General features: G+C 39.2%; 2 protein-coding genes and 1 non-coding gene across 3 annotated transcripts; 1 reads left to right on the forward strand and 2 right to left on the reverse strand.

Moving 5' to 3' along the window:
- The first annotated feature begins 10,481 nt into the window (after positions 1 to 10,481).
- Positions 10,482 to 14,171, forward strand: LOC132179516 (uncharacterized). The gene is made up of 8 exons (XM_059592251.2): positions 10,482 to 10,695; positions 11,511 to 11,877; positions 11,971 to 12,224; positions 12,340 to 12,573; positions 12,663 to 12,755; positions 12,848 to 12,949; positions 13,054 to 13,654; positions 14,100 to 14,171. The coding sequence occupies exons 2-8, from the start codon at positions 11,517 to 11,519 to the stop codon at positions 14,144 to 14,146; spliced, it is 1,692 nt and encodes a 563-aa protein (XP_059448234.2). The 5' UTR covers positions 10,482 to 10,695; positions 11,511 to 11,516; the 3' UTR covers positions 14,147 to 14,171.
- A 796-nt stretch (positions 14,172 to 14,967) lies between these two features.
- TIN1 (tunicamycin induced protein) lies at positions 14,968 to 17,319 on the reverse strand. The gene is made up of 3 exons (XM_088515825.1): positions 17,110 to 17,319; positions 16,683 to 17,015; positions 14,968 to 15,858 (listed from the first exon to the last, which is right to left on the reverse strand). Exons 1-3 carry the CDS (start codon positions 17,233 to 17,235, stop codon positions 15,049 to 15,051), a joined length of 1,269 nt encoding a protein of 422 aa, XP_088371951.1. The 5' UTR covers positions 17,236 to 17,319; the 3' UTR covers positions 14,968 to 15,048.
- Positions 17,320 to 17,624: 305 nt separating this feature from the next.
- Positions 17,625 to 17,698, reverse strand: TRNAV-AAC (transfer RNA valine (anticodon AAC)). The gene has a single exon. It is a non-coding gene; the product is annotated as a tRNA-Val (tRNA).
- Between the last annotated feature and the right edge of the window lie 9,386 nt (positions 17,699 to 27,084).

Consider the following 27,084-nt stretch of genomic DNA (forward strand, 5'->3'; position numbering starts at 1 on the left):
AAATAAAAAAAAAAGTTTTTTTTTTAAAATAAAAATTTCCGTTTTAAAAAAAAATTAAAAATTTTTGTTTTAAAAAAATTGTTTTTTTTTTAAGTATTATTTTTAAATTAAAATTTTTCGTTGTTTAAAAAACTCAATTTTTTTTTTGAATTTATAGGGGTATTTTTGTCTTATTGAGAAATTTATAGGGGCATTTTTGTCTTATTGTTAGTCTTGGGGGGGACATTGACAATGTTTTGGTAGTTTGGAGGGGACATTGTCACAATTGAAAGTTTGGGGGAGACATTGTCAATTGGGTGGTAGTTTGAGAGGGGTATGTTGACTTTACCCAAATTAAAACTTATGGAAGGAAAGTTAACCCTTTAGGGATGGTATCACCCTAAAAGGATTCGGTCATCCTAAATTTGGTGCTAATGCCTCAAAACGCTATATTGGTTTTATATACTTTTGCTCATACCAATTTTTGATCAGTGATTTATAGAGGCCAGTAAATTTGATATATAATTTGATCAATTTCTGATCGGTGATTCTTGGTTTTAAATTTGGCATATGCTTCCCCTTGTAACCTCTTTCCTCTTCAATTAAAAAAAATAAAAATAAAAATAAAAATTGACAAACACTTGGCTGACTCTCCTTGGCAGAGCCGAAAATCTCTTTCTCATGTTTCGACATATGTCTCCAAGGCTTAACCACCTCAAATCTTCGTCTCTCTCTCTCTCTCTCTCTCTCTCTCTCTCTCTATATATATATATATATATATATAGATCTCTTATTTTACATTTTATAATTTAATCTTAACATAATATAAAGAGATCTTTTATTTTACATTTTATAATTTAATCTTAACAGAGTCACATTTCTATAGCCTCTATCAGTCTTATCATTGCTGCCCATGTTCAACTTGCACTTTGACAATATAGAATAGAGTTTTTACGATCATGCACATGCCTCCACGTGGTGGCATGATTTTTCCATACACGCTAATAGGCACTGTTGTGCCTTTGAACTTAATTAACTAGTAATTAAGTCAGCTGCTACTAAATAACCCCCTTAATAAGTATTACAATACAAAATTTATTTTTTGTATTCAAGACAACTGTCATGCACAACATAATCATCTAATTAATTACCACCATGATAAATCATAGTACATAAATGTTAGAGTTTAGCTAAGTTGTCATCAAATACATAATTTTCGATGCACAAAACAAATAAAAATACAAATAAGTCATCATGGTCTATGTTGTGACAAATGTAAATCCAAGATCACCAAAGATGTAGAAAAGTGCAGAATAGAAAAATTAATATAACCACACAAGACACCAAGATTTAAGTGGTTCAGCTTAACAAGCCTACATCCACTGGCGGAGACGATCTAAGAGAAATTCACTAACAAAAGAGTGGAGGACAAAGAGTAGTACAAACAAAACCACTCAAACCTAAAAGCCTCAATACACCCCAATCTCACTCAAAAGAGAATTAGATACAAAAGAGAAAAATATTCTCTAAAATTCTCTAAGCATTTTAGCACTCCAAAAGTGAGATCAAAATGAAGAAAAATGGTGTATCTCTTTTTCTCTATGCAGCACAAGCCCCTCTCTCTCGGCAGTTTTTTTCTTTTCTTCTTTCTCTCTATTTTTTTTCTAAAGTTGCTGCCTCTCCTTCTCTTTGATGACCGAATGGCTCCAATAATAAAACAAGAAGGCATTTTCACAAAGCTTCTAGAAGAAGCTCAATGAATGGAGAAGCAAAATGACGTGTGTGAGAGAAACACAAGTCAAAAGGTATGGGATGCCATAATGCTTTGGGGCCCACGATAAGGTTGATGAATAAATTCAAGTCACATAATCTGACAAATCTCCACATTGACTTGAATTTTATCAAGTCTTCAACACAAATCTCCTCAAGACGTCTCCTCCAACACCCCTAAGGGTAATTACAAATGACAAACACCAATCAAGCCCAAGCAATGCTTGAACTTGAGGATCGGAAGTGGCTTAGTCAACATGTTTGCTGGATTTTCCGTCGTAGCAATTTTCTTCACTATAATATCACCTTGTGTCACGACCTCCCGAAGAAAATGATATCTGACATTAATGTGTTTGGTCCTTTCATGATACATTTGATTTTTGGTCAAATGTATTGTGCTCTGGCCATCACAAAATACAACAGTCTCATCCTGCTGCAAACCCAGATCACTAACCAAACCTCTGAGCCAAATTGCTTCTTTCACTGTCTCTGCTGCTGCCATATACTCTGCCTCCGTAGTGGACAAAGCAACCGTCGACTGTAAAGTCGCTTTCCAACTAATGGCACACCCGAGAGAGTAAAAACAAAACCTGTCAGAGATCTTCTTTTATCCAAATCACTAGCATAATCTGAATCAACATAGCCAGTGACACTGGAACTGATACCACTGCCTCTATTATAGACTAAACCAACATATGTAGTGCCTTGTAAATAACGGAGTATCCATTTCATTGCCTGCCAGTGAACCTTGCCCGGATTCGCCATGAAGCGACTAACAACACTGACTGCCTGTAAAATATCTGGACGAGTGCACACCATAGCATACATGATGCTTCCAACTGCACTGAAGTAAGGAACACGCGACATGAACTGCTCCTCCTCCTTACTCCGTGGCGCTGACGCTGCTAAAAGTCTAAAATGAGCTGCAAGTGGAGTACTCACTGGTTTAGAATTATGCATACCAAAGCGTTCAAGTACTTTCTCAATGTACTTTTTCTGTGACAAGTACAACTTTCCCGCTTTTCTATTCATGTGAATCTCTATACCAAGGATTTTCTTCGCAGCACCCAAATCCTTCATTTCAAACTCATCACTCAACATAGATTTCAATCTCTTAATCTCCAACATGCTTTTAGCATCAATAAGCATGTCATCCACATAAAGTAACAAATGAACAAAAGAACCATCACACAATTGTCTGTAATACACACAGCTGTCATAGCTACTTCTTGTGTAACCATGTCCGATCATAAAGCTATCACAGCGCTTGTACCACTGTCTTGGAGATTGTTTTAAACCATACAATGACCTCCTCAATTGACAAACATGATCTTCTTTACCTTCAGCAATGAACCCTTCTGGCTGATGCATGTAAATGGTTTCCTCAAGCTCACCATCCAAAAATGCAGTTTTCACATCAAGTTGCTCAAGTTCCAAATCATTTAGAACAACCATGGCAAGCAAAACATGAATAGAACTATGTCTCACAACAGGAGAGAAAACTTCATTGAAGTCCATACCTTCTCTCTAACTATAGCCCTTTGCTACTAAACGTGCCTTGAATCTTGCATCTTCAACACCTGGGATTCCTTCCTTTTTCTTGAAGATCCATTTGCAACCAACAATTTTAGTGCCTTTAGGCAATTTCACCAATTCCCATGTTTGGTTCTTATGAAGAGATTCAATCTCCTCATTCATGGCAATAACCCATTAAGCAGACTCACTACTTATGACAGCTTCTGAGTAAGTGGAAGGCTCCTGGACTGCAGTGTCCTCTGCCACAGTAAGTGCATATGCTACCAAATCTGCATAGCCATATCTTTGAGGTGGCCTAATCTGCCTCCTCTGTCTACCAGCTGCAATACTGGTCTCTTGCTCTTCTTGTGGATCATCATCATCAGAACTGGAATCATGAACATCTGTAACAGGCTGATCTTGAGTGTTATCTCGCACCCTATGTGAAGCCTCCACCTGAAGCTCCACCTCCTTGCTAGAACCCTGCTCCTTTCTTGCAGAAATAATAAACTCCTTTCTCGGATGAAGCATGACAGATTCAACAAATACAACATCTCTACTGACTATAAACTTAGGTGATTTGGAATCAAAACACCACAATCTATATCCCTTCACCCCATCCGCATAGCCTAGAAATATACATTTCTTTGACCTAGGCTCAAGCTTACCATCATTCACATGACAATAAGCAGGACAACCAAAAATTTTTAAAAATGAATAATCAGCAGGAGTACCAGACCATACCGCATAAGGAGTTTTACAATCAATGGCTATTGATGGAGAACGGTTGACCAAATTGCAAGCAGTATTGACAGCCTCAGCCCAAAAATCTCTAGACAACTCGGCATTTGAAAGTAAGTAACGCGCTCTTTCCGAGAGAGTCCTGTTCATCCGCTCAGTGACCCCATTTTGCTGTGGAGTATGACTAACTGTGCGAATGTGCGATGTCTAGCGATGCCTTCATCCTTGCAGAATTTATTAAATTCACCACCACAAAATTCCATGTCGTTGTCTGTTCTGAGTCGCTTGATTTTCTTCCCAGTCTGATTCTCAATTAATGTCTTCCATTGCTTGAAAGTGACAAACACATCACTTTTCTTCTTCAAAAAATATACCCAGACTTTTCTGGAATAATCATCAATAAATGTAACAAAGTATCGAGCACCATCCTTTGATGGAACCTGAGAGGGACCCCATAGATCTGAATGGATATAATCCAATGTACTACTTATTCTGTGGATGCCTGTACTGAACTTGACTCTGCACTGTTTCCCGAACACACAATGCCCACAAAAGTCAAGAGATCCTGTTTTCTGGTCACAAAGCAAACCCCGTTTGCTCAGGATTGTCATACCCCTCTCACTCATATGACCCAACCACATATGTCATAACCGGGTAGTGTCTGAATCTGGATCATCTGAAAAAGTCACAACAACTGAACCTGTTACAGTACTACCCTAAAGAAAGTAGAGGCCATCAACCTTGTTACCTTTCATTATAACCAATGAGCCTTTGCTAACCCGAATGACTCCACCTTCACAGGAATACTTGTATCCAAGGGAGTCCAAAGTGCCCAATGAAATAAGATTTTTCTTCAAATCTGGTATATGTCGAACATTCGTCAAAGTCCTCATAATCCCATCATGCATCCTAATTCTGATTGTACCAATACCAACAATCTTACAGGCGACATTATTTTTCATCAAGACAAAACCACCATTGACTGAATCATAGGTAGTAAACCAATCCCTTTTAGGGGACATATGAAATGTACAAGCAGTATCAAGGACCCACTTGTCGTTAGAATGATCATTAGAAACGGTAACTGCAAGGACAAGGTCTGAACCCTTAGAATTTCCTTCCACAACACCAGCCACAGAAGAGGAACTTTGCTTGTCACCTTCCTCTTTATTTTTTAACTTCGGACACTCGGATTTATAATGCCCATACCTTTTACAGTAGTAACACTTTACTTTCTTCTTTGACCTGGACTATGATCGGCCTCTTGATTTACCTTTACCTGAATCCCTCTCACTAGATCGACCTGTAAAATTAAAAGAATTTTCTGAACAACCCTTAACAAATAAACCATCTGCCTGATTATCACTACAATTACTATTCAATCTTGTATTCAACTCCATAGAACTCAAAGCAGATTTAACATCTGCTAAGGAAATAGTATATCTACCGTACAACATTGAATTAACAAAATTATCAAAGGCATCCGGTAGTGAACACAACAAAATCAGGGCTTGATCCTCATCATTTACTTTAATATCAATATTTTTCCGATCCAAAATAATTCTATTAAAGTCGTCAAGATGGTCACAAAGAGGCATACCTTCTTTCATCTTGAGGGTATATAACCGTTGCTTCAAATACAATCGGTTAATGAGGGATTTCTTCATATACAAGCTCTCCAACTTCTTCTAAAGTCCAGCGGTTGTTTCTTCATCGGCAACTTCTCTTAAAACTCCATCTGAAAGAGACAACAAAATTGCACTGTGGGATTTTTCTTCAAGTTTCTTTGTTTCCTCCATTGATGACGTTGATGGCATCTCGCCATCCAAAATCTTCGCCAAACCTTGTTGTCATAACAAAGCTCGCATCTTGATGCGCCAAAGGCTGAAACTATTTTGTCCATCAAACTTCTCTACTTCAAATTTTGCACTAGCCATCCCGCAAAATAAATACCCGAGCTCTGATACCAGTTTGTTGTGACAATTGCAAATCTAAGATCACCAAAGAAGTAGAAAAGTACAAAATAGAAAAATTAATATAAACACACAAGACACCAAGATTTAAGTGGTTCGGCTTAACAAGTTTACATCCACTGGCGGAGACGATCTAGGAGAAATTCACTAACAAAAGAGTGGAGTACAAAGAATAGTACAAACAAAAACACTCAAACCTAAAGGCCCCAATACACCCCAATCTCACTCAAAAGAGAAAAATATTCTCTAAAATTCTCTAAGCATTTTAGCACTCCAAAAGTGAGATCAAAATGAAGAAAAATGGTGTATCTCTTTTTCTCTATGCAGCACAAGCCCCTCTCTCTTGGCAGTTTTTTTTTTTTCTTTTCTTCTCTCTCTATTTTTTTTCTAAAGTTGCTGCCTCTCCTTCTCTTTGATGACCAAATGGCTCCAATAATAAAACAAGAAGGCCTTTTCACAAAGCTTCTAGAAGAAGCTCAATGAATGGAGAAGCAAACTGACGTGTGTGAGAGAAACACAAGTCAAAAGGTATGGGATGCTATAATGCTTTGAGGCCTACGGTAAGGTTGATGAATAAATTCAAGTCACATAATCTGACAGTCTACCCTAGGAGCTTATAGAATAGTACTAGGAACAACAATACTAGATCATCAATCTCTAAAATGTGCTTGTCAAGTATCACCATCTCAGGGCACAACAATCCCATGAGCTCCATGAATGTCACCCCTAGAACAATCTTATTTTACAAGTTGAAAAATATAATGCAAGTCCACGACTTAATGAGTAGTCACGCTTGAAACATATTAATATGCAGTGAACTCAATCTTTTATAAAACATATGATAATAACATACATCATCATGTAAAAGGATTTCCAACAAGTAAATAAGGCAAAAAAATCATGCTTATACATTACATAAATAGATAGTATTACATGTGTTTCATAATCATAATCATCCACCATATAGCCTATTATAATCCACTTACGATGAGGTTTGCGCGTCCCAAAGGACATTTGGTACAACCCTGAAGCCTTGGGCATTGCACATGGTGAGCTACCAGTAATTGCTCAACTAGGTTTGACCCCGAGTGATCCACTCAACTAGTGATACTTATAATATGGTGACCCCACTCATGGGTGGTTGCGTCGAATCCAATAGCCCTCGGATCCAAGGTAACATCTCTCATCCCACAATTGGGCCATAAGGTCAAGTTTGTATATAATGGTATGCACATGTCCCAGATCCATAACTTCTTTTTCCCATGGCGGCCATGTCATACAATTATTTCATTCCAATATCCATGCATGTAAATATAAGTCACAAAATTATTCATTTTGCAATAATTTCATCTTTACTCAGAACTTCGAGTTCACAATACTAAATAGCAATGCATTTCGTGACACTACAAAAATGCACAGTTGATATTAAAGTAGACATGCATGCTCGAAATTTACAATTTGTAGTTTCACGTAAGTTTACTCACATTGATCGTAAAAGTCCTCCACAAATTTCCCTCGAAAGCTAAATAGTGTTTGAACGGTCAACATTGTTAGAACGACCATCGTTTCGAATGATATTGTTCTAACAGCTCAAACAATATTAGAACAACATAATGTTCATCGTCTCCTATCTATGAAAAATTGCATTTTTACTTCTTAAATGGCTTCCAAAGGCTATAAAACTCCAAAAGACTTCACATTTCTTATGTTTAACACTGTATAAGGCTAAAAGTCGAGATCTTTTACAAATACAAGTGTAAAGCTCCCAACTTTTCATCTCTACCATTTTTCTTTTACTAAGAACTCCTCAAGGCAGCCTAGAGATCTACTTCTCACAGAGCCTAAGGCTCAACTTTGGTCCCAACTAGTTTGGGCATGACATTTCCTACTAAAATATTGCTAGGGTTTTTGATGAAAATCTTTCTTCCTTTCTCAATCTTATACCCATTTTAGCACACACACTAATATGTTAACCACATGCACTACCCAAGAACGTAAAAGTAGTAAATTTAGAGACCGGGGGGGGGGGGGGGGGGGAGATTACCTATTGATGCCTTGGACTCCAAAACCCCCAAGAGAAACCTCTCATTTCCCTCTTCCTCTTTTCTCCCTTTACTACGTCGCTTCGTGCTAATTTGTTAATACAGTTAACCGCATATATGCTAAGCCTTCAACCAAAAATGCCTGTTACAAAGAAAAAGATGGGCAAAGGAATTTGTCGAGTGTGTCAGCGAAAGTCACTCTGATACTTAAGTCAATAGAGTACTTAAAAAAATAATAATAAATACTAATGGTTGCTAACTTTTATAAGAGGTGCTCTTCCAACTGCTTGCCATGTGTCGTGATTATATTGGTGGTGCCTTCCTTGCATGCCACTTTGGTCCCATATTCCACTTCATGAATAAAAAAGGTCGTTGTTGATGTGGCAAGGGTCTTGGTTTTCTTTTCTTTCACGCATAAATTTGTTTATACCACCTTACGTGTTTTTTTTGTCTTGCCGTATATAGCACCTTTAACACTTTCTCTCTGAAAGAGTTTATAGATGGATTTCTTTGTATCTAACATGCCTTTTATATGATCATTTGGATTTCGATTTTGGCTAATGAATAATGACCATGAATGTCAAAGATAACAGAATTTTTCTTTAAACTGGGTTAGAGGAAAATATTAAAATCATGAATTAGAAGCCTCCACTATAAAAAAAAAAGGGAATTTCTTGACGTGTCTACAGTAACCCACTTTATGCCACATCACTAAATATTGACGTGTCAAAAAGTGCCATGTCAATAAAAAGCAACGTGTCAGTTATTGCCACATTGCTAAATTTTAATTCAATTTAAAAATTTAAAAATTTATTTAAATTATACCCATTACTGATGTGGCAATTATTGCCACGTCAGAAATTTCTGACGTGTTATTTTGACACGTCAACAAATTACTGACGTGGCATGTTGATATGTCAGTAATTTGTTGACGTGTGAAAATTACATGTCAACAATTACTAACGTGTTATTTTGACACGTCAACATTTGTTAATGTGCCAAAATGACATTTCAATAAACTATTTGTACATGTCAATATTTTATTGACATGTACATTTAACACATCAATAATTTAAACTATTAATACTATATTTTAATTAATTATTATAATTAGGTTAAACTATTAATATAGTTTAATTAATTAAGTTTATTAATATATGTGTTGAAAAAACTATGTTAAACTATTTAATACTATATTTTAGTTAATATAATATGAAAACATGAACTCTTATTTTCATATTATATTAAATCCTCACTAGTTATAAATGTAGTACTACATTTATAACTAGTGAGGATTTAAGCTTCATTAATTACCAACTTGCAATTGTGTCTTTGTGTCATTGGTAATTGGAGCTTTTTTACGGTGCTCTGCCAAGGATTTATAGTCTCCAATCTCGAACGATCAAGTGTACGTCCTGATGGTCTAAATAAAGCAAAAATGGATCATACGAATTTTACATGTGATAATGAAACCCTAATTTATCAAGATTTCATTTCATTTTTTTTTTTTTTTCTCACGGCCGGCCTTCTATAGTTTATAAAGTTATTTCAAAAAATATTAATCGTATAATTATTTTACAACTTGTTTAAGCAACAACAGTTTGACAAAGAAAATAGTATGAAGGAAATTTTCAATGGTCATTAGTGGTTACTCCAACTGGATTTCTCCCGAACTTAATTAAGTTCGAACTACATGCATGCATGAACATGCAACCATAATTAATATTGTCCGATAAATAAATAATTAATAAAAGAAAAGGCAATTAGAGAGAATAATATATATTAATTAATATGGACCCTCTAGATCGAGAATACAAAAGATATATTAATTATATCTCCTACATTAATTAATATCCTGAAAATTAAATTAACTAGTACTCATCAACAATGATACAAAAAAACCCTCAACAAAAGAAAAAAAGCATAGTTATTATATAATAACCCAATTTCTCCTTCTGATTAATTCTAATTAAACTCCAATTACTAGTTGCCATTGAAAATTCTCTGTCCTGGTGATTGAATCATTTTCGAATCAAACTGATATTTTCTGTCTTGAAAAGTTCTGTATTTCTTTTGAAAATGGGTTTTTTGTTCTTCCCTTCAATAAAAAGACAAAATTTTTTGGAGTAAATAAAAACAGCACGTGACGTGCACAAAAATAAAATTTTTTAATTAAAAAAAACAAATTGTAGAAACGTATTAAGCACGCTGTGTACTGTAAATCATTGCTCAATTTTTTGTATTTATTGACACGACGTGTTACTTGTAGCAAATGAAGACAGTTCCAAACCTGCACGTCAGCCAGTTCCTGACGTGCCACGAGGGGCACGTCAGCCCGTGGTGGCACGTCAGGAAATGGTGCCTTGGGAAGCCCATGCACCGACCGTGCGTCACATCCCCTTAATGAACAAAGTTTTTTTTTTTCTCTTTTTTTTTCCCCCTCCTTTTTTCTTCTCTCCCGCCCAGCGCACATCCCTCCTCTTCTCTTTCTTTTTTCTGGTTTTCTTTCTCTCTCTCTCTCCATCGACGAATACTCATCAGTATAGCATCTCTCTCTCTCTCTCACTCCCGGCCTTCCTTTTGGGAGTCACGAACGAGCTCTCTCTCCGCCATCTCCGGCCGTCGTTCTGTCCGCCATCTCCGGCCATCACGAGCGCTCTCTCCTACCATCTCAGGTATATATATATAATGCAAGATTATGCATTTTTTTTTATGTCTATATATACTTTAATGTCCTTTAAATTAGGTTTATATTTTTGATGTGTTGTTTTTACATTGATTCGGTCAGATTATGCTTTCTTTTTTTTTTTTTTTTTTCGTTTGGAATTATGTTTTGAAAAAAAAATTAACAACTAAACTACATTTGTTTTATTTAGGGTTTAGGAAAACATCAGAAGAAAAAAAAGGTAATAGGTGAAAAAACACAAAAAAAAAAACTATAAACTAAATTTTCAAAAAAAAAAAAAAAAAAAACAAATAACCAGGGTCCACACATATAACAATTTGTTCCATGTAAAGTATATATAATAGCTACAATTTATTTCATTTTTTGCTTAAAATCAAAATATCAACAATAAAAGACAAGCCCATTATTAAAGACGGCACAATCAAAGACAATGCCACTTTAATATATATATATATATATATATATATTAAAAATAAATCTATGTAGTTCGAAATAGGTGATTTTATGTGTTAGTTAAATGAATTAAATTATTTGTTTGAAATAGCTAGGTAATCTTATGTGTTAGGTGCATAAATTAATTTATTTGTTTGAAATAGCTATGTGATTTTATGCGTTAGGTAAATAAATTACTTGTTAATGCTTGAAATAGCTATGTGATTTTATGTTTAGGGTTTAGATAAATTAATACATTTGTCTAAATATCTAGGTGGTTTTTTGTGTTATGTAAATAAATTAAATTATTTGTTTGAAATAGGTTATTTTATGTGTTTCGAAAATAAATTTATTTTTTCTTAATGTACGTAGAGAAAAATGGACAAGAGTTGGATGACAAAGTCTAGGGGTACGAGGGAATACAGAGATGGTTGTCGATCGTTCGTTGACTACGCAATTAGGAATTGTACAATTCCTGATGGATTAATTTACTGCCCATGTAAGGCGTGTCGCCTTAGCCAACGCCATCTGCCAGGTGTGGTACTCGCCCACTTGACAGGTGGGAAAGGAATAATTACTACATATAAAGACTGGATTTATCATGGTGAGAAGCCTGTACGGGGTCAACTTGAAGGCTCTAATTCAAATTGCCCGGCCACATATGCGGGTCCCACGCAGGACACGCAGCCCGTTGACCCTGCTCGACGACCATTGGACAAAAATCAAGTCCGGGTTATAAGTAAGTGTACATGATGAAAATACCAATTTATACGTATATATGTCTTGTTAGTATTTTATTGTAACTAAAATGTTTGAATCATTAATGTGTTAGGTATCAATCCTGATGATGGAAGTGAAGTATTTGAGGTGATTGACATCAAGCCTTTGAACAAGTTGTGGGGGCTCCCTGGCGGGAAAAGGATGGTGTGCGAGTATAACCCCTCGTGGCAACCCGTCGGACAAAGCGCGTCGAAGTTTAGCCGGATGACAGGAAAGATTATCCGGAGTGGCACTTATGTTAGGATATGCGACGACTGGATGAAGGTAACAGAGCGTACGAAAGAGGATATATGGGATGCGTTGATGGTATGTCTAAATTAGATGTTACTGTATTTATAATAGCATGTATATTTTATTTTGTCAAATTAGATGTTATGCATGAAATAATATATGTTTGTACGTCATTTTTCAACTAATGCAGAAGCACTTCTACGTCCCGCCTGAGTCAAATATCATGGCCGTAAAACGGAACGCGTTTAAGGATATGGGCTCCAAGCTGAAGACTTGGAGACACGAATTAAAACAAGAACTTAACATTAAGCCAGGCGATACTCCTGAGATAGTGAGGGCGAGGGTTAGGGACCAAAGGATTTCTAAGTATGACAGAATGGACATAGAAATTATGTTGAATAAATGGTGTGATAAGAAGAATCAAGTAGGTCACGAGTTATATTTATTTTTGTGTAGTTTTATTAATTTTTATTGTGTTAGGGCAATGATTTATTGAGAACGTTAATTGTGTAGGAGTGTGCTACATATATGAAGCGACTGCGATCAATGAATAACACGCCACACTGCACCGGCTCGAAGAGCTTTGCTAGGGTGACACATGAAGAAGTATGTGTCTTATTTACCATAACTATATTTAGATGTAAACAATTGTAATACATATCTAACTTTATGTGTTATGTTTTCTTTTTTTAATGCAGACCATAGATACGGGCACTCCTCCTACACGAGCGCAGTCTTACATTAAGACACATAAAAATAAGGACGATCAATATCCAAATGATGTGGTCAAGAAGAGATGTGTATACTACTAACTGATATACCTTGATTACTATGTGTGATAAATTATATACATTTATGAATAACACTAATATGTATAACGTTGCAAATTTAATGTAACCTACAGGAGAGGATGGAGGAGCTAATACCGACTGACCCTGCTGCATCGTCGAGCATGACCGAGGGGACTGTACGGTGGGCACCTAACGACGCGTATGCCCAGGCGCACGGCAACAAGCCTGAGTATGCTGGCAGAGTTCGACAAGTTGGTCCATATATTCTACCAGTGCGGGGCAACATACATTCGTATTATACACCGTCTCAAGCACAGTCGCAGAACCCCGTGAACTCAACGGTCGCAGAAATGATAGAAATGACACCTGAAGCTGAAAGGGAGCAGCATAGGGCACAAATGGATATGGCGTTAGCTGCAAGAGATGCTCAGATGGCAGAGCAGGTTGCTGAGCAGATTGTTGGAAGGGAGGCTCAGATGGCGACGCAGCTTGCAGAAAATGATGCTCAGATGGTAGCAAAAGATGCGTCTTTTGCTGCCATGGTTGAGGAGCGTTTTCGACCGCTTAAGGCCATGTTTGAGGAGCGTTTTCGACAGCTTGAGGCCATGTTTCAGTTGAGGGCCGCGTCCGAGGTGACTCGTCATAATACGATTGTGTCGGACACAGAGTCCACAACCCGTTTGATAGTGAGGTCCTCAGTAGGGAGTGCATCAGGTAATATTATATTGTTATTGTTTTTAGCCGGCCATAATAAATTTTTCTAATTTTTTGATATTGGTATTGATTATCATTAGAATTTTGAATGATATTGGTGGTGGATGATATTTGTTATATCTTGATTGGTTTATTGGTGAATGATATTGTTATATCTTGGTTTGTTGGTGGATGCGGGTTGGAAATCATTTTATATATATATATATAGTGTTTGTGGTAACTATTGCATCGTAGTACGGAATGGACTATAGTATGGACTACAATGGTTCTTAGTGAATGTGACATACGTTTGAGTTGATTATTGATAAATAATCAAAGAGCAAAACAGCTTATAAATATAAACTAACATGAATTTGTTGAGTATAACAGTCTTAGTATGCTTAATGTGCTTAACACTTGATACGATTATATCATGTTTGTTGATTGTTTGTTTTATCATTCGCAGCTGGTGCGGAGAAGTCGTTAAGTGAGGATGATATTGACTTGGATTGAGTAAGTGGTTGGCCGTTCGTAGTTGGTGAAGCACTACTTAAATATTTTGTTCATGTTTTCTATTCTGTATATAGTTAGATGTAATTATGTATCTATTTGTAATAACAGAGATAGTTTGATTAATGTTTGATGAACTTGGTTTTTATAGTTGTGATTGTCATAGTATTTGATTAATATGGAACTTGTATAGCTGGTGATGTGTCGTCCCACATTGCTTGGGCATGAAAAAGATAATATGTTTATATGAAATATACTCTCTAAATGGTATGAGGTCCTTTTTGGGGTAAACGAATAATAAAAACCGTGCGGACTTGGCCCAAAGCGGACTTATCATACCACTTTTACAGGTGAAGTCATAGATGGAACTTGTGTAGTAGTTGTGATTGGCGTTGTAATCGATGTATATGTTATTGGCTGGATCGATGTTAGAAATAACATGTCAAAAAAAATTTCTTGACGTGGTAGACAGTCACACGTCAAGAAATCTCACTTAGTGACACCCCTATAATCAATAAACTTTGCTGACGTGTGAAGGGGCTTGATGGCCTTGACACGTAGATCCATCAAGAAAAATTGGTTTTCTTGTAGTGCTCTCTTGTTCAATTTGTAGGTTCTCAATTTAAGGAGCCTTTAAGTCCAAAACATTTGCATTAGCTGTGTCTAGGGCCTTTGCACGTATTAATGAAATCAATCTTAAGAGAAATTTCCTCATTTTGTCACAATTCTTACAAAATTTCCATACTTAAACAATATAAACACGTCTTTAACACATGGATTTTTACTGTGTTTTAGACCTCTTATAACTCATCACATGAATATCAAAAGAGCAAAAGAAAAACAAGGCTTTCATCTTTACACTTCTTCCTGTAACTGAACAACAAAAGTAAACCCCTTCAAACAATTCACAAGGCAAAAGGGTCGGGGGGAGGGTGAACAATAGGGGTCGTCGACATTGTCACATTCCCCACAACCAGATTTTGTGCCACCGTATCCTCCACAGTAACAGGGTTAACTTGCATGATTCTCTCTGGAACAACCTTCTCACCATCAACCTTTGCCAGAACCTCAAAATGCATTCTAACTGTTTCTGGCTTTGTCCTCCACTGGGGATAACCCTCCAAATCAATCCCATCTCCTTGTTTCAACTTCTTCTCAACCCCAAAACCTATCTTTACAAATGTCTGCGCCAATACGTCGGCCTTCAATAGCCGGAAGGAACCTTTCTTGTTAGCCTTGGGACCCAGCACAGAAGCGAGCAGTGTCTCAAAACCAAGCAAGTTTGAGTTCGAGCCATTGATGGATGGAAGAGGCCACATTGTGGTGAAATGACTTGGCGTGAGAAGGGTGGTCGATTCTTCTTGCAGAGAAACAGTGGAAAGGGCCTTTGATGGTGAGGATAACTCCACAAGCCCTGGTGCAAGGCGCTTCAGCCTGAGTCTGTTAGTGGAGGAGGGGGACGATGAGGTGGGGCTTGAGAGAGACGTAGCACCAACAATGCGAAGGGAGAGGAGCGGAGCACCTTGAGTGCGGGAAGTGTGGCGGAGCCGTTCGGCCAAGGCTAGAAGACCAGATGCAAATCCATTTTGGGTTCGGTTCAATGGGAGTGGGAGATCAAGCGGGTGACGAAGGCTAACTGATCTTGCACCCTTGACAGTAACAACTGCACCATCAGCTAAAATCACCTTCTTCAAGACACCGGCATCCACATCATGCTGCAGAAATAAATCAAGAACAAGATCAATGACGACTATCCAAAGATCACACCAGAGTAATTCCCCATCACATCCTAAAATGAACTCACAGCATGTTCATCTTCCTATGGCTATGGCAAAGGGAATCCCTATATGAGGCTATATAAACATATCAGATACAAAATTAAAACACAAGTTCTGGATTTCCCTAAATCAATTTGCAGGAACTCTCATATCAGACCATTTCTTATTACTTCAGCAAAAGAAGCACGAGACAGAGTGTTTAGGTTTTGCTCCATGACAGTCAAAATATCCGAAATCTCAATTACAATCCCCTAGAAAATAACATTCCTGAAGGCCTAAAACCCCATAATTTCGAAAAATATGTACTATGAGTAATTCAAATTCTTCATAAGAAGATCAAGATGCGAACCAAAAAGAATTTCTATTAGACGAATATAAAAAGCAAATCTTGCAAAACAACAGGTATCGAAATTTACCTTAGAAAATGCAGAATTAAATTAAAGAGTTCATAAATCCATTCGAATGCCCAAAATTGGATTCATATTTGACATAAATTAGATTCATATTTGACATAATCCCATTGCTGTGGCGTGTAATTTCACACCCATTTGCTGGAATCAAAATTTGCAGTGAACAAACACGGATCATACATTTGATTCACATTCATATGATTATACCCCATTTCCATTCACATGACATTACCTAATTCATTGAAAAAAGAAAATTGCAATAATTTAAACACCAACTTTTCACAATCAAACTAAATTCCTCCGGTTACTTTAAGTCCACACAAATTGACATTATCTGAAAAAGTAACTCACCGGTAGCGACAGACGCATATCTTTGGCATCCTGGATCCAGAGCTCCATGGGTCCGGCCAACTGAAACGGAGCCAGAACCGGCAACCCGTGATCGGATTTCCGACTCTCTATCAACCCGTTCTCGTCCCCCACGGGTCGGAATATCGGCAAATCCACGTAGTCCCAACGGTTGACGTCCTCCAAGAGCCTGAAGGGGTGGACCTTGTTGTCGATCTCCACGTCGAACTCGTAGGCCACCGAATGCCCCACCTGCGCGTCCCTCACATCGAACCCCGAAACCTTTAAATCCTCCCCCTGAAACCCCAGTCCCTTCACGATCGCTTCCTTCAGATCCTAAATTGAAAAAAAAAAAAAAAAAAATCCAAAATTAATTTTAAGATTTTGCTTTTTTTTTGGGGGGGGGGGGGGGGTTTATAGAATTACTTACGGAGATGGCTTTGGGGTATGGAGGATTGAGATCCGGCGAGGAAAGAAGAGCCAGGGACGACGCTGTTTGGATCGCGAGAAGCAGTGATAGGAAGAGGGATCGGGAAGAGAGAGAGTGAGCGGCCATCGGAGAGATTGATCGGGGAGTTTTTGGAGGAGGCGATGAATAATAAGGACTGGGTTGGGTGGCGGTTAAGTATGAGTTTGTTGTGGATGAGTGGAGGGGGTAGGAGGGCCGCTGACGTGGAAGTGAGCGGGCCAATGGTAGGCGAGGGAGTGACGCGGAAGAGGAATGTTATTGGATAGGTTTTGTTGGCGGGAGATGTTTTTGTGAAGTGTGTGACGAAGAATGCTCGGGTTGATGACGTGGAGTGGTCGGTGAGGGCCTATATTTCCGATGAAGTCTTGAAGATTAGTGGAGGTTATTTAAAGTTACGTAAAGCAGTTGGAAGAAGATAGAAACGACGTCGTCGTTCCAAAAGAGCGTTAAAAACAAAAGATAAGAAGAACCAAGAATGGCGTCGCCCGGGTTCGAACCGGAGACCTTCAGTGTGTTAGACTGACGTGATAACCAACTACACCACGACACCGATATGCTTATCGTTGCAATATTATCATTTCTAACAAATAACTTTCTTTTTCATTTTCCTAACTTAATTTTATCCCTTTCTATTAATGATATCAAAGATAGATTGTGGCAGGACTATGCTTTGGGGTTTGCCTCGAAAATTGACATATTGAATAAAAGGTGTAAATCGTAAGGTGAGACGAGTCACTGACAGTCATTCATTTATATTGGTGAGATCGAGTCAGCTCAAATATGACTATTTTTTTTTTTTTAGTCAGTATAATATAGTCCAATGTACCAAATAGCACCTTAATTTTTATATTTTTTTTAATGACAAAAAAATCTCTTAATCCCTAAATCCACATTCATGATACATCAATGCTCAAACCTTTTTTTTTTCTAAATGAAAGTAGAAGTATCATGGTTTATTCTTACATAGTCTTTGAGCACCCAAGAGAGTCTAAATTATCCAAAAGATCCATTATCAATCATTATTACTATTAATATATTGCAGCACTTGTGTTGTAGAAGACAAACCCAAAAGAGTTCCCCAAGCACAGCCATGAAAATCAACAGTCTTTCCAGCTTTCCTCCACTTAGTTTGCGTGTGAATATGCATCCAATAAAAAAAAAAAAATCATTTTGGTGTCAACTAATCAAACCTTGATTAGTTAATTAATTAATGGTTTAAGGTTAAGTTTACTTGCCAGATTTCCACTCCTTGAAAACTGGATAGGTAGCAGCCACTCATTATTGTCTACTGAAGATTCTGAATTTGACAACCCATTTTGCTTCCCTAATCAATAATCAAATCTTAACAATCTACATTAATTGCCGACCAAAACCATGACCAAAGAAAGTCAATAAAATAGGTGAGGGGTCGAATTCAAACTATGCCACCTACATAGAAGAGTGAGAGAGGCTTACGTAATCTCACAGTGAAAACCACTATTAAATAAGATAATAAATAAAAATAGGTGTAGTATTTAATGATGATTTTCGTTGTTATAACATGAAGTAATTAAATACTTGATAGTTTGTATTATTTCTCTATAAAAAATGATCGTAAATAACTTTAATACTTGGATCTTTGAAAACTGTTTGGCGTGATCAGATCAATAGGGATTCCTTGTAATTGGGATCCCTCTCTTCTTGCCCTTATTCATTTTTGTTGGGTACACGAGTACGTGAGAGGAGCTATCTTGCTTGAATAAGGGCCCACTCGTAGGATCTTCTGCCTGACCAAGGACTCTCTTGGTCGAGCTCTATTATTATTATTATTATTATTATTATGTATCATTCTCTTTGGATAAGAACTAGGTCCTTGTCAGATTGGTTCCATGATTGAAGTTCTTTACAATTAAGGGTTCAAATTACTTTTTATTTTCCTATATCAAAATACACTCCAATAGCTTCCCTTAATCATTCTCTATATCATTAAAATATTTGTTTTTCAATTATATTATATATATGAGAGAAGAGATGAGAGAGAATTGTGAGAGGAGATAGGAGAGAAGAGAGAGAATCATTTTTTTAATATTTTAATAATCATAAGGATTACAACATTGTGTTTCACTGTAAAAATCTTAATGTTTATGGTTCATTTAGGTAGTCTGTTATATGATGTTTTTTGCTAATTTTTTGAACATATTTTTTAAACTTAGGGAGCAGACTCCCTTGTAAGGAGTTTACTGAGAACGCTTTAAGGTTGTCATATTACATTGCAATAGAGCAATAGAGCAATATTATGTAAAAAGTTGTCTAAAAGCTTTGAGGCAGAATTAACATTTTAGGTTCGGGGGTAAAACTATAAAAAAAAATATAAACTTAAGAGGTGAAAATTTAATTTAAAAAAAAAAAAAAAAAAAAAAGGTTGGGTAAGGCATGGATAAATCTTCGAAATTTTTTTTTTTTTTGTTGATGCACAATTTTCTAGAAGGTGACGTGGCACGCTTGCCGAGCTTGAGTTGGACCAACACCCGAACAATTTGACTGCACAACAAAGAAGAAAGAAGGATCGAAGTGACCGGGGGTGAGCCGGCGTGAACACTCCGATGCCTAAGTCAGAATGAGAAAGGATACTAGTAACAACTACAGAGCTCAAATTATGAGAGTTGTGATTACCTTTGTTTTGATCATATGACTTGTATTTATAGGCATTTGAGAAAATTTGACTTCCCACTTATTAAGGAATCTTATCCCTTGATATTGGCTAAACAAACATTTGAATGAAAAGATCATGTTTGTTAGTTCTTCCACGATTTAAGCGATTTGAGATCAGAGGATCAACTTCGTAATCTTTTAAGATATCGGAGTTATTTCCTTTTACTGAGACTCACATGTCCTGAGTTATTCTCGGACTTTATGGTCTCGGTTAGGAGTTGCCTCGGATTTTGGTCTCGGATCACATGAGTAGGTCTCGTCTCGGATCACTCGAATAGGTCTCGGACTTGGGCCTCCTCTGCCTAGGCCCAAGGACTGCTCAATGAATGGTAGGCCAGTTCATGACCCAACAGTTACCCCCCAATTTCGAAGTTTGTAGAACTAAAGAAATTTCATGTCTAGATGGAATGAACCGAGGCCAGCTTTCCTTAAGAGAAATTCCGAGACAGTCAACGTCTTTCCGACTCCGTCCCGGATTAATTAGGCGGCAAAATTTGGAATTTAAATTTCAGATTGAAAATTTAAATTTCAAATCCTGGAAGGTAAATTTGAATTCAAATTTCAAATATTGGAGGGAAAATTTGACTTTTGACATTCCAGGTGTCGGTTGAGATTCCGAGCCCCTGTCGCTTCATTAATGCTGGCTTTTGAGTACCTTTACACGTGTCATCTGCAGGCGGCGTCGGTTGAACTTTCGAGGCCCTGTCGCTTCATTAAGACTGGCATTCAAGTATCTTTACACGTGTCATCTGCAGGCGGCGTCGATTGAACTTCCGAGGCCTTGTCGCTTCTTGGCATATTTAATGCCCCTGCTACTGAGTTGTGTCCCTTTAAATAGGCTATTAGCACCTTATTCTATTCACTCTTCTTCCGTCTTCTGGCAACATAATCCAAAACCTGCTTTTCCTTTCTAGCTTCTTTTCCTTTTGCTTCCTCTTTCCTTAAAATAAACTATCATCATGTTTGGCGACGAATGATCAAGTTCGGATGGTCTCGGAGGTAACACTTACCCAGCCTGCTGGCGGTCGGAATTAACTAAAGCTGATGAAGCTAGAATCCGAGAGGAATGTTTCATTCCCAGATCAGTGAAACTTCGATTTGATGAAGAGCAGATAGGCGCTATCGTGCATGCTGACGCACACGAGGTTTGCTTATACGAGACCATGTTTCGTTCTGGTTTTCGACTGCCTTTCCCAAGGGTAGTGAGAGAGCTACTGAGTCTCATAAACTTGCCTCCGCACCAGATCGTACCAAATGGCTGGAAAGTCCTCTATGCCTGTATTTTGCTCTGGCCAATGGCCCTTGGACCAGGCCATTACCTTTCTGCTAGAGAATTTTTGTGGTTCTATCGGCTTCAGAAGAACCCAAAGTGTGAGGGTTTCTACAACTTCCAGTCTCATCGAGGGAAGTTCATACATATGGATGGCAAATATTCCAGCAATCACCGGTGGAAGGCTAAATATTTCTTTGCCACTGGTCAGTGGGAATTTCACCTTACCGAAATTGCTAAAGGTCCAAGAGTGCCACGGGAGATGAGTGTCCCTGCCAAAAATGCTCCCAAGGAACCGATTCTTGATGAGGACGAACTGAAACGTGTAGACAAAATCGCAGCATGGGCTCGGAGACATGAAAGCTTGATGTTCTATACTAAGTTAATGGAAACTTTTTCTGAAGGAAAGGGTATCGAGGACTTTGATGGAGGCGCTGGCGACAAAAGGAAGAGACTTGCCTCCGTGGTCGTCCGAGACCCAAGCCTTGCCGCCTCGGATCCTCTAGCTGCCAACACCCGAGGCGCTACCCCCCGAAAATCTCGTCTCGAGAAAGGCAAGGGCAAAATGATTGAACAGCCCAAGCAGAAAAATATCCCCCTTTAAACTGGCGGGGCTTTAAGAATACGTGGGGATCCAATCCCACCTATAGTTCCTCAGTTTCGGACTACTGGCCCCTTAAAAATGGATGTCAAGGCCAAAAAGCCTAGCACTCCTCCTCGGGCAGCCAGAGTTTTGAAGTTGGTCGACGAGCCTGAGGACTTGGAGGTCCCTCAATCGGAAAAAAAGAAACCGAAGCTGCAAGACCAACTTGCTAACTTTCTGGCTGCTAGGAGAAAGGCGGGTCCTAAGCCCGTGGTGAGATCTGCTGCGGAAGTCGAGGCCTTCCTTGCTAATGAGCCCATCTCGGCTCGGCCGCTAAACGCTACACCTCTCGGCTCCGCGGGAGCTGCTGCAAATAATGCTATCCCCATCGGGTCCCTGTCATTCCAACCTCTTGGTTCGAACATCCAACATATTTTGGACGACATAGAACTGGAGGAAAACTTCGAGGCCTCTGTAGGGATGGTTCAGGAGGGAACCAAAGAGCATACCGCTACAGTTGCCGAGGAAAGAGTAAGGCCGTTATCACCCATCGCTGAAGGCGAGCGCATGGATCAGGCTTCAAAGCCTGTCGAGGCCTGTCAGCCGACACCTTCCAACGCTAAGAAGGCTTCTGCTGCCGAGTCGGCTTTTGGTGCCGAGAAGGCCTCTGAGTTAAGTGCCGAGACCTCCTCTTCTTCCGAGGCGCTTGTGAGACCAGAGGGGGTGGATTGGACAGTCAGCGGACCCCTTGCTACGTTTGGTGGCGACCTGAAGGGCAATCCCTTCCAGGCATTAGTGGATTTGATTCCTCATGAGGGTCTCATCATGGAACGTGATACCTCTGCTCAGGGCATGACCGAGCAAATTCTTTTCAACCAACTCGTCGTAAGTTTTCTGACTTTTACCTTGGTTTGTTTTCCCTAAAACGCATATGATAACTGAATTTTTCTCACAGGGTTTCATGAGGTCGTTGATACTGTACTGTTATTTTCGGAAGACAGTACAGGGTTCAACTTCAGAGATAAGTCGCCTTAAAGACAAGGTCACTGAACTGGAAGCCAAGAATGCAGAACTGACGAAAGTCACTGTGGCACAAGATGAGGAGCTGTTAATCTCAGGCCAGGAGCAGTCTAAATTGCTGGCTGAGACCTCCGAGGCTGTTGCGGCTCGGGTGAGGGCTGAATCAAAGGTGAATGATCTGCTGACTGAAATTGAAGGCCTTCGAACTGAAGTGAACTGCCTACAAGAGGATAACTCTATTATTAAGGAGGACTTCAATCAGTTGGAAGAAACACATGCGGGCGTCTCGGACCAGCTGAAATTGGCTCAAAATGAGGTCTCGGATTTGAAGACTTTGGTGGCGAAGACGAATGAAGCCAAGGTGGCAGCCGAGGAGAAGCTCAAGTTCTTCAAGGGAAAATACGCCCAAATAAGGGCTCAACTAAAGGAAGCTAAAACCCGAGCTGCCGACTACTTACGTCAGCTGTCCTTTGCCTCATGGGTTTGAAATTCTGCCTAGGCCGACGGGCTCATCCTTGGCTTCGAAACTTTTCAAGCATGGGCTAAGGACTCGACTCGGATGATAGATCTTGACAAAGGGAAAATCGAGGACATCCCATGTTCAGATGCAACCATGACACAACTGGCAAACCTGGGTCAAGAACAAATGCCTGATGCAGCAGGAATAAAAGAATTCTTTTACGATCCCTTTTTGGATCAACAGCATCGAGGCACTGAATCTGCTCCTGATGATGCCCATTCTGTCGAGGCCAATACTGCCGAGTCCATCTCCGCCAAGGTCCCTGATGTTACCCTTAAGGAAAAATAATTTAATACCATTTGTACATACCTCAAGTTTTTGTTAATGAAACGAGTTTTTGACGTTTGTATGATTCTCGGAATAACCTTTATTTATTTGTTGCTTAAGGTAGTTAAAAATTTGCAATTATACCTCTCTGAGTTATATCTTGGAGATTTCGAATTAACCTTAGTTTTGCTACCTCAACTTTGGCCCCGTGATATTTAATTGCTACTCCGAGTTAGGTCTTGGAGAGTTTAATCGTTACTCCGAGTTTAGGTCTCGGAGAGTTTGATCGTTACTCCGAGTTTTGGTCTCGGAGAGTTCGATCGCTACTCCGAGTTTAGGTCTCGGAGAGTTCGATCGCTACTCCGAGTTTAGTCTCGGAGAGTTCGATTGCTACTCCGAGTTTAGTCTCGGTTATATTATGTTAAGAGAATGCTCCTTTCGGTTGCATTATTTTTATGACTTGGAAGAGCCTTTTCAGCCGTCTTCTCGGAGACTAATAATTTAACTTGTACACATGTATCTTATATACTGCATAACTCCGAGATACTTTTATTTATTGAAATAAAAATGAAATGGCAAATAAATCACATATTACTGCATTTAGAGATAATATTTTTTAAGGTGCTCAGCGTTCCAAGGCCTCGGTAGAGCCTTACCTTTGGAATCCTCCAAGTGGTATGCTCCTGCTCGTTTGCATTCAACCACCTTATAAGGTCCTTCCCAATTAGGAGCCAGCTTTCCCTCAGTTGGGTCCTTGGTTGCAAGAGTAGCTTTACGTAGGACCATATCTCCAACTTTGAAGGTTCGAGGCTTGACCTTTTTGTTGAAATACTGAGTCACTCTTGCTTGATATGCTGCCATAGCCACTTGGGCTTGATCCCGCTTTTCTTGTAGCAAGTCCAAGTGCAGTTGTAAACCCTCGTCATTAGTTTTGGATTGGAAGGTTTCTACACGATAGCTGCCTGAGCCTACCTCGGCTGGGATGACTGCCTCAGTTCCGAATGCTAAGGCATATGGTGTCTCTTCGGTTGGAACTCTCATGGTCGTTCGGTATGCCCATAATACTTCTGGAAGGTCTTCTGCCCAATTCCCCTTCTGATCATTCAACTTCTTCTTCAAGATCTTAAAAATTGTTTTATTGGTAGCCTCTACCTGCCCATTTGCTTGGGGGTGCCATGGGGACGAGTAATAGTTTCTTATACGTAGCTGGGCACACCAGGCTCGGAATGACTCGCAGTCAAACTGCTTGCCATTATCTGTGATAAAAGCGTGGGAATGCCATACCTACATACAATATTCTTCCATAAAAATCGCTCTATTGCTTTAGCTGTGATATTTACCAAGGCTTCAACCTCTGCCCATTTGGTGAAATAGTCTACAGCAACAATTGCAAACCGTACACCTCCCCTACTCCGAGACAATGGTCCTACTATATCTACCCCCCATTGGGAGAAGGGCCAGGGTGAAGATATTGCACTCAGGTCTTTAGGAGGTTGATGAGTGATATTCGCGAATCGCTGGCACTTGTCACAATTCCTGACTATATTTGCCGAGTCTCGACTCATGTTGGGCCAATAGAAACCCACTCAGACTGCTTTATGTACCAGCATCCTTGCTCCAGAATGGCTTCCACAAATTCCTTCATGGATCTCTTTAAGGATATAATCTCCCTCCTCCTTTGAAACACACTTTAATAGTGGCAACATGAAACCCCTCTTGTAAAGGATTCCATTTATCATTGTAAACCTGTCTGCCCTTACCTTCAACCGGATAGTAAGCCTTTTATCTGAGGGAAGTACTCCTTTTTCCAGGTATTCCACGATTTCTAGTTGCGAATTAGGTACGGTCTCGGCTGTCAAGACCGACACCATCTCGGTAACTGATGATTGTAGAAGAATTTGGATAGGAGTCTTGGCTTCAATCTCTTTACTGGCCGTTGAGGCTATCCGGGCCAACTGGTCTGCTCTTTCATTCTCTGGTCTCGGAATTTTCACAATGCTAAACTTCTTAAATAAAGCTTGCAAATCATGCACCTTAGATAAGTATAACTTCATCTTGTCTCCCTTGGCTTCAAATTTCCCTCTGATGTGCCCTACAACAACTTGGGAGTCACTCCGTATTTCCACAAATTCAGCTCCCATTTCAAGGGCTAAACCGAGTCCTGCCAAAACTGCCTTGTATTTAGCCTCGTTATTTGTGGTCTTGAACTTCAACTTCAATGAACTACATAATTCTTCCCCATCGGGAGTAATCATTATTATCCCAGCTCCACCATGCTTCTTTGTAGATGATCCATCTACGTAGATTACCCAAGTCTCATCACTTGGCCAGCTGGTAATGTCTGGCAAATTAGTGAATTCTGCTAGAAAATCAACCAGTGCCTGGCCCTTGAGAGAATTCCAAGGGAGAAACTCAATGTCGAATTCTCCTAGTTCAATAGCCCAATTGGCTAACCTTCCCGAAAGATCTATCTTTCTTAGTACTTTCTTTAGAGGGTATTCAATCAATACCCTAATAGTATGAGCTTAGAAGTAGGGTCGGAGCTTCCTGGATGCTATAACCAAGGCGAAAGCCAGTTTTTCCATTTGGGGATACCTTTCTTCAGCGCCTCTCAAAGCCCTACTTGTGAAGTATACAGGCTTTTGAGCTCCCTCTTCTTCTCGGATTAATGCGGCACTGACAGCCGTTCGGGACACGGCTAAATACAAATATAGTACCTCCCCAGGTATTGTCTGGCTCAGCAAAGGCGGGCTCATCAGGTATTCTTTCAACTGTCCGAAGGCTTCTTCGCATTCGTCTGTCCATTCAAAGGCCTTTCGCAAGACTTTGAAAAACGGAAGACATTTATCGGTTGATCGTGAAATGAACCGATTTAATGCCGCTATCCTTCCTGTCAATTGCTGGAGCTGTTTTAAGTTTCTCGGAAATTGCATATTCAAGACAGCTTGTATTTTTTCGGGATTGGCCTCTATTCCTCGGCTGGACACCATGTAACCAAGGAACTTTCCTGATGAAACTCCGAATGCACATTTTGAGGGATTCAACTTCATCCCGTACTTCTTCAAGGTTGTGAACGTCTCTTGCAAGTCGAGTATGTGGTCCTGTGGCAACACACTCTTGACTAGTATGTCATCAACATATACTTCCATATTGCGTCCGATCTGGTCTCGGAACATCTTATTTATCAGCCTCTGGTATGTTGCCCCTGCGTTCTTCAAACCGAAGGGCATGACTTTATAACAGTACAGGCCTCGGTCAGTTATGAACGCAGTTTTCTCACGGTCTTCTGGATGCATGTATATCTGGTTGTAGCCAGAGAAGGCGTCCATAAAACTGAGTAAACCATATCCAGCTGTTGAGTCCACCAATGCATCAATGCGAGGTAATGGAAAACTGTCTTTTGGGCAGGCTTTATTGAGGTCAGTGAAATCCACGCACATCCTCCACTTCCCATTGGACTTTTTGACCAATACTACATTGGCCAACCAGTTGGGATAATATACTTCTTCAATGAAACGAGCCTTGAGAAGTTTCTCCACTTCTTCTGCTATGGCTACATTCCGTTCAGGGGCGAATTTTCTTCTT

The sequence above is a fragment of the Corylus avellana genome, chromosome 4 (assembly GCF_965113065.1).
Source record: "Corylus avellana chromosome 4, dhCorAvel1.hap1.2, whole genome shotgun sequence".
Taxonomy (NCBI): domain Eukaryota; kingdom Viridiplantae; phylum Streptophyta; class Magnoliopsida; order Fagales; family Betulaceae; genus Corylus; species Corylus avellana.